Below are 8201 nucleotides of genomic sequence, written 5' to 3' on the forward strand. Positions count from 1 at the left end.
TTAAGTAACTTACTGTTTTTCAGTCATTTTTTGCTAAAATAGGTTTATTTAATTTAAACTCAGATCTTAATGTTGTTTTTGTTTTTTGGGTTTTTCTTCTTTTTTTAAAAGACAAATTATTTATTTAAAATGGTAGGTATTAGGTTTGCACCAACTAAAAATAACATTTACATTTGTCTAGATTTAACAATTTTAAAAACATACAAATTCAATATGTAGTAGGAAAATATGTAAAAAAAAAAAACAACACATAAGGAACTATATACCCCATTAAAAAATATAAATGCACCCTTCTACTGATTATATGACTACTGAAAACTAAATATTCTGATTTAAAAGTAGCTTCTATAAAATGTCAAAGTAGTAGGCATTGTTTGCTTTCCTCATTTAATGAATAAATAAGAAATATTTCTACTTCAGTTAAACAGTACTACTAGTATTTCTTAGCAAAAATGTAGTATTATAGATAGCAAAGTAAGCATTGCCCTGTATTCAAGTTTTCATGTTTTATCTCCATTAAAATGTTTTCTATAATTTAGAAGGACAACACACACAAAAGTAAAAAGATGAGGTAAACATCTTACACTTTTAAGAAATTACTTGAAACTTAATACTCAGATATTCTCAATGCCTAGCTCTAGAATGATGTTTATGAAGGTCCTCCATTAAAAAAAAAAAAAAAAAAAAAAAAAAAAAATGGTCCTCCATAATGTCGATGATATAAAAAAAAAAAAAAAAAAAAAAAAAAAAAAAAAAAAAAAAAAAGATGGTCCTCCATAATGTCGATGATATGACACGTATCTGAACCCGATAATGAACAGCAGGTTTCTTGGTCTTCTGAGTAGGCAAATGATGTTCTTCCCTGTTATTACAAAGCAATCATGACTAAGTTTTGCCAAAAATATTGCTTCAGTGTAGGTTTACATGAGGCACCAAGCTACAGTAAGAGCAGCTACAATGCCATTCAAAATTGCCATGCTATAGCCCATGTGGAAAGAATGTCCAGTCAGTTTCCTAGGGGGAAAGAAAAAAACGAAAAAAGGAAAATGTAATTTGGAATAACAGAAATACCATCAGTTTTTACTGAAATGCTTACAATGTAAAAATGTTTCCCTAATATTTTACACAGTAATATACATGTTAAAAAAGAATATCAGACATTTGTAGGATTAACAGAGTGACCTTAAGTTTTCTGCCAAAAACTCTCCTGTTTATGAAATACAGTTTTTCAGTTTCATTACTTAGAGCAAAATGTTCGGTTTAATCCCTTAGACTTCTTTACTGTGCTTCACAGTCACTGAGTGTATTGTAACCTAATTCTAGGGTTAAATCGTGTTACATTACAAACATGCTCTTTCATTAATTAGCACTGTTTCCCTGTTCTCTTGTTCAGAACTAAAAATACATATTATTTCAGGTATTCGTCCTGTTTGTTCCATTTTTGGATTACATGAAGAAATTCTACTCTACAGCACTAAAAACAGCACTTTTCCATAGGTGAGTCATAAATCAGATTATATCTTTTATAGACATTTCAGTTTTCAATAGGTCACTTAATTGACGTGGACTTCAATGAGTTCCTAAATATCAGCAAAGGCACGTCTCTTCTTTTATGATTACTCAGTGCCAACTTGCTTACATGCACAGATTTCCCAACATTTCATTCTCTATTTTACAGTAATTTTACTTATTTTACTAGATTTTCTTTAAGATTCCTTCCATTAACTATTGCAATAATACTCTTTGCTTATCCTCATAAAGATGAGACATGCTAAAAAGAATAGAAGCTAATGTCCAATTGGTATCAGAGGCAGAAGAGCTTTTCCTCAGTGGAGCAATCCGAATTGAGGACATATAGGGAGGTGTGCTGGCAGGAAAAAGAGCCCAAAGTCATTAGCAGTAAGAGCTCTGGACTGAGGATTACCATGCCTATTCCTTGCCTCCTTTCCTAAGGACAGGTCAAAGACAGAGAGAGGTACTTGGATCTGAATTAACATTTGAAGAATTCCAGTCCGACAAGATCTGAGGTAGGGAGTACAGAACACTCTCCAAAGAACACCACTTTTGCATTCATCTGAGACTACCGAGGGCCCTGCTTCCTGACAGCCTCTGTTATTACTATTTATACTTTCCACTCAACCTTACCTACCTTGGAACTAGTTTAAGATGATTCTCATGTGACATTAAGGGTTAGTCTACTTAGCTGCATTAACCTCTATACTGTAAAATGAAACAGATACTCTAGATGCTTTATCTTAAAAATATTCTCTCAAATACATATTGATTAGTGAACAGAAAGGTAATCATAAAATTGAACTATCAGCATTGCCATTCATTATTTAAAAAGTACTAATGACCCAGGAACATTTAAATTCATACTAACAAAATGAAGTTAATCATGGAACAGAATTTTAGGAATTAACTGTTCTCTTTTACTAGTTTTTGACCCTGTATTCCTGTAAAAATAGAAAAGCCTGTGAAGTACAGTTTACCAAACTTTAGGAAATTAGGAAAACTACAATGCTGGTATAACTGAATTTTACTGAGCTATATATGCTCAAATGTTCAGTGACCCTTACAGAAGAGGCAAAGAAAGGGATTTTAATGGCAATGAAGAAATGCCCCAGAGCAGATTATCAGTCTACCATCTCAAACGTACCATATCCCCACTAGAACATGGTAGCAATTGTCACACATATACTGCTAGGCAAGAGACTTAAAATCTCTGAGTAATCACTTGCTTTGAAACTCCTTTTCAGAATACTCACCATGATTTTCTTCTCTCTGGAAAGAAAGACAACCCCTGCCCGCAGGTTTCCTCTCCTACGACTTATTTGTGAAGTTCTGTAAAACACTGACGGTATCTTGGTTGCCCTTTGTCAACATCTTTCATCTAGCTTTTGTAAAGGGCAAGTTTTGAACCGAAAAATTTGGTCTAAGTATGGTGCCTATTTTATTCAATTTCTATATATGCATGTTACTTTTTAAACTATATACACACCGTGAAGTGCAAATAATGCCTGGCATGAGTACAGATCAATGAATCTTTATCATGTTATACCTCATGTACCAACCAACCAGACCAAATATAAAACATTTCTAGTATCACAGAAAGCTTATTTGTTCCTCTTCCTTCCCCCGAATCCCGAGATAACCACTCCAACCAACTGTTAACACGGTGTCTGGTTTCACCTGTTCCACCTTACATGCCCTCATATAATATGCTTTCTTCTCTGTCTAGATTCTTTCACTCAATATTGTGTCTGTGAGATTCATCCATATGGTTGTATGTAACATTAGCATGTGTTCTTTTGTACTGTAGTTTAGTATCCCGCTGTATAAAAACAACAAAATTTATCCAATGGATACAATCCATTCTACTACACAGCATTTGGATTGTTTCCAATGAGGCTCCTATATGTAGGGATACTATGAAAATGCTACATATATTTAGTGGGTATGAGACATGTGCACTCATTTCTCCTGGGTATATCCTAGGAATGGAATTGCTGGGTTATAAGGTGGATGTAAATTTGGCTTTAGTAAAAAGATGAGACATTTTCCCAAAGTAGCTGACTACTGTACACTTCTACCAGCAATGTCTGAGAGTTTCACTTGCTCCACACTGTTACCAACATTTAGTATTATCATTGTTTTACACTTTCATGGGTCTGCAGATTATGTTGTGGTTTGATTATTTTTCTCATGATGAATATATTTATTACACATTCAAATATAGTCTTTTTTGAAGTCCCTATTTATCTTTGTTCATTTTTCTATTGGTTTATATAGTCCTTTGTCAATAATATGTCATAAATATCTTCTCCTGTTTACGGCTTGTCTTTTCACTCTTTAGTAAAATCCACTGATGAACAAGTTCTTAATTTAAATACAGTCCTTTTTTTTTTTAAATTATGGCCTTTTCAATAAATCTTTGACTATGGTTATGAAAATAAACTATTTTTAGAGATGCTTTATTGTTCTCCCTTTGACATTTTGGTCTATAATTCATCTCAAATTAATTTTTGTATGAGGTATAAGGTAGTGGCCAAATGCTCACGTCATACCATATGGAAATCCAATGGTTTCAGCACAATTTATTGAAAAGACCATTTTCCCCCCTCATTAAACTCCCATGGTGCCTTTGTCCTAAGTCACATAATCATCTATGTGTGGGTGTTTTTAGGTTTTCTATTCTATTCTTTGGGTCTATTTGTTTATCCCTGATAAAATCAACAACTTTCCTATACAGCAGCCATTAACGAATTAAAAAAAAAATACTATGCTATACACCTAAAACTAATATAACACTGTGTGTTATACTAAATGGTATTAAAATAAAAACTCACAAAGCAAAAAAAAAAAATTTATGCTAAAATATCCTTATATTGAAGACTACAAAATCTTAGAAACACAACAGTAATGCGCAAAACTCATTGTGATGAAATTCCTCAATTTTCCTTTCCAACTGCCTTTTTTCTGCAGAGATGGAATAAGTTCATCCCAAAATTTATATGGAAATAAGAGACCCCAAATTGCCAAAACAATACTGAAAAAGAACAAAGCTGGAGAACTCACACTTTCCAGTTTCAAAACTTAAAGTTACAGTAATCAAATGGCATGGTACTGGCATAAGGATAAACATATAGACAAATGGAATAGGATTAAAAAGTCCAGAAATAAACCCATAGATCTACAGTCAGTTAAATTTCAACAAGGGTATCAAAGACCACTTAGGAGGAAAAGAATAGTCTTTTCAACAAATGGTGCTGGGACAACTGGATGCAAAAGAATGAATTTGATCCTTTAACTCATACACTATACAAAAATTACCTCAAAATGGAGATGAAATAATTAAAACTCTTAAAAGGAAGCAAAGCCATAGGTTTTTGCAACCTTGAATTAAGCAATGGTTTGTTAGATAAGCAAATGAAGAAAAAATGAACTGAACTTATTAAAAACTTCTCTGCTTCAAAGGACATTATCATGAAAGTAAAAAGATGACCCAATGCAGAGAAGAAAATATTTCCAAATCATGTTTTGTTTTGTTTTTTACAAAGAGCAAGCAAGTAGGGGAAGGGGAGAGAGGGAGGGGAGAGGGAGAGGGGGAGAGAGAGAGAGAGAAAGAGAGAGAGAGAGAAAGACAGAAAGACAGAAAGAAAAGAGAATTTCATGTAGGCTCCATGCCCAGCACAGAGCCCAATGTGGGGCTCAATCTCATAACTGTGAGATCATGACTTGAGCCAAAATCAAGAGTCAGATGCCTAATCAACTAAGCCACCCAGGTGCCCCTTGCAAATCACATACCTAATAAGGATCTACTATCTAAGATATAAATAAATTCTTAGGACTAAAAAAAAAAATCTAATTTTAAAAAGGGCAAAGCATTTGAATAGAGAGTTCTGCAAAGGAGATATACATTGGCCAACAAGCACATGAAAGGATGCTAGATATCATTAGTCAATATAGAAATACAAACCGAAACCACAATGAGTGAATATTTCATTCACACTAAGATGGTTATAACACAAAATGAAAGAAAACAACAAGTATTGGTGAGGATGGAGAAATCAGAGATCTCATACATTGCTGGTACAAACATAAAATGGTATAGCTACATAGAAGAGTCTGATAGTCCCTCAAAAAGTTGAGCTATCATATGACCCAGCAATTCCATTCCAGGTATATACTCAAGAGCTGAAAACATGTTTTCACACAAAAACTTGCACCTGAAAGTTCACAGAAGCATTATTTATAAGAGCTAAAAAGTGGAAACAAAGCAAATGTCCATCAACTGATAAACAAAATGTAGCATGTCCATACAATGGAATGTAATACAGCCATAAAAAGGAAAGTACTGATACACGCTATAGCACGGATGAACTTTAAAACCAGTATGCTAAATAAGACATTAAAGATCACATTCTGGACTTGTATGATTCCATTTACATGAAATGCCCAGACAGGCAAATCTATAAACAAAAACTAGACTAAGGGTTTTCAGGGTCCGGAGGAAGGGATTATAGAGGAGTAACTGATAATAAGTACGGGGTTTTCATTTTTGAGTGAATGGAAATATTCTGGAATTAGAGAGTGATAATGATTGTATAAGATGAAGGATATACTAAAAGTCACTGAGTTATATACTTTAAAATGGTGAGTTTTATGTTATATGAATTACATTGCCGTTAAAAATAAAACTTTATTCAAAGACATTAAAAGAGTATCTGAATGAAGAGAAATATCTACCATAATCTGGAAATACTCAACATCATAAACATATCAATTACCTTGAAAAGAAACCATAAATCCAATGAAATCTCAGGAGGAGCTCAAAAGAATTCCTTTGGTGGGAAACTGACACTTTAATACTAAGTTTATCTGACACAGTAAAGGTGCAAAAGGAGTAAAGAAAAATTCTGGGAAATCAGAAAAGTTATAACATAACATAGTAACAAAGTAGTTTAAAAAGAAGGAAATAGAATCAGAAATAAAAAGACACTGGAATAGACTTTAGCATCCAAAAACAGATCTATGTTTGTAAGAATAAGTATATATGGGCTGGGGGAAGAAGTGAGTAAACATATGCACCGAGATTTTACATTTAACCAATACACATTTTTAAGACCCTAGATGAAACAAAACTGACAATTATTTCAACTTCTTTCTTCCTTATTCCTAATCATGGTTTTCCATTTATCAGTGTAGGAGAAATCAAGATTTGGCTTATTAACACTTTAAAAGAGCTCTTGTTATATTTACATTTACATGGACTAAAAAGAACTGGTGATTTTAGGCAGTTCCCTTCAGTTCTTTGGTTTTATTTTGTGATTCCCACAAGTTCTATGAATATTAAGAAAAAACAGTAAGACTAAGGTCATATTTTTAGGTTAAAAGGGGGAAATGCCTACAATTTCAGTGTTTGTAGATTCTTGATAGGCTCACTGTCAGTGTGAGGCTCAAGCAGTACTAGAAGTCTACAACAAATGCTTTCTTACTGTTTTAAGTCATTCATGACTTTTTATTTTCATAATCTGAAGCAGTCACACACTGGTAGGCAAATGGTAATAAAATATAGGGGTGGGAGTGGGGGGTTTGGGAAGGTTGGGTTGAGTATATACAATTTTTGCTCATTAGTTCTTCTATAATTTCATGAAGGGAAAGGTAAGGAAAAAGGAAAGATCACATTTCAGAAGAATAATAAGCTTGATCAAGGATAGCACTTTCCGGGGGCACTTGGCTGACCCAGTTGGTGGAACAGGTGACTCTTGATCTCAGGGATGTGAGTTCAAGCCCCACAATGGGTATAGAGATTACTTACAAATTTTAAAAAATATTTTAAAAAGGGGCAGCACTTTCCTCTATTGCATATTATAGTATATCAAAATATTATATAATAAAGTATATTATGGGAAACTTGATCAGATATAAAATAAAAAAGCTTCTATCCAGAATAAGTAAAACATCAGAATTATTTAATATCATTATTGTCAAATCCACAAAGGTGGGTATCAAGCTGATTTGACTTTGTCATGCCACATGGATTTCTAATTTGGACTATATTACTGAATAGGTGGAAAACATACACACACACACACCCGTGCCCCCCCCCCCCGAACGAAAACAAATCCTATCGTCTCATAGCACTATATAATAGAAATGTTTAATTTTGAAAACCTTCCATTTTATTTCAATATTACAAGGTCTCTGTAATAGGCTTAAAGAACTTTTGAAAACAACATGACTGTTTTTTAGAGATTTGCTGCAATTATTATTTCAAATATGAATGTGACCAAGAAAATGAATTCAAGGTGAAATTACTTTCAAGCTACTCATATTGTCTTCATATACCTAAACATACTACACCAGATTAATTTTCCTAAAATACTCCCTTGTTCAAAATGCTTTTGTGTCAACTGTATATAAAATATAAATGAGTAGAGCAAACAATATAGTTTACAAGGTCAAGTTTTCTTAACAATATGAATTTTGACCCAAGCTTTCATAGTGGCATGGGCCAATAGACAAAAGAGGTACCACTGTAAAGGAAAAAGGACAGAACCAGGAAAAGTGAACTCACACTTATGATTTCATATTTAGGGGCACCTGGGTGGCTCAGTCGGTTAAGTGTCTGACTTCAGCTCAGGTCATGATCTCACGGTTTGTGGGTTTGAGCTCCGCTTCAGGCTCTGTGCTGCCAG

At 33.5% G+C, this 8201-nt stretch overlaps 1 protein-coding gene across 1 annotated transcript in view; it reads right to left on the bottom strand.

The window, feature by feature from the left end:
• Positions 1-744: 744 nt before the first annotated feature.
• The window catches only part of ARL6IP6 (ADP ribosylation factor like GTPase 6 interacting protein 6), a 38542-nt gene continuing 31085 nt past the window's right edge, over positions 745-8201 (bottom strand). The window contains exon 4 of the mRNA XM_039219419.1: positions 745-1014. Coding sequence (XP_039075350.1) covers positions 921-1014 — 94 coding nt within the window. The 3' untranslated portion in view covers positions 745-920. The remainder of the gene's footprint in view (positions 1015-8201) is intronic.

This window comes from Hyaena hyaena, unplaced genomic scaffold, assembly GCF_003009895.1.
Source record: "Hyaena hyaena isolate Hyena2069 unplaced genomic scaffold, ASM300989v1 scaffold_817, whole genome shotgun sequence".
Taxonomy (NCBI): Eukaryota; Metazoa; Chordata; class Mammalia; order Carnivora; family Hyaenidae; genus Hyaena; species Hyaena hyaena.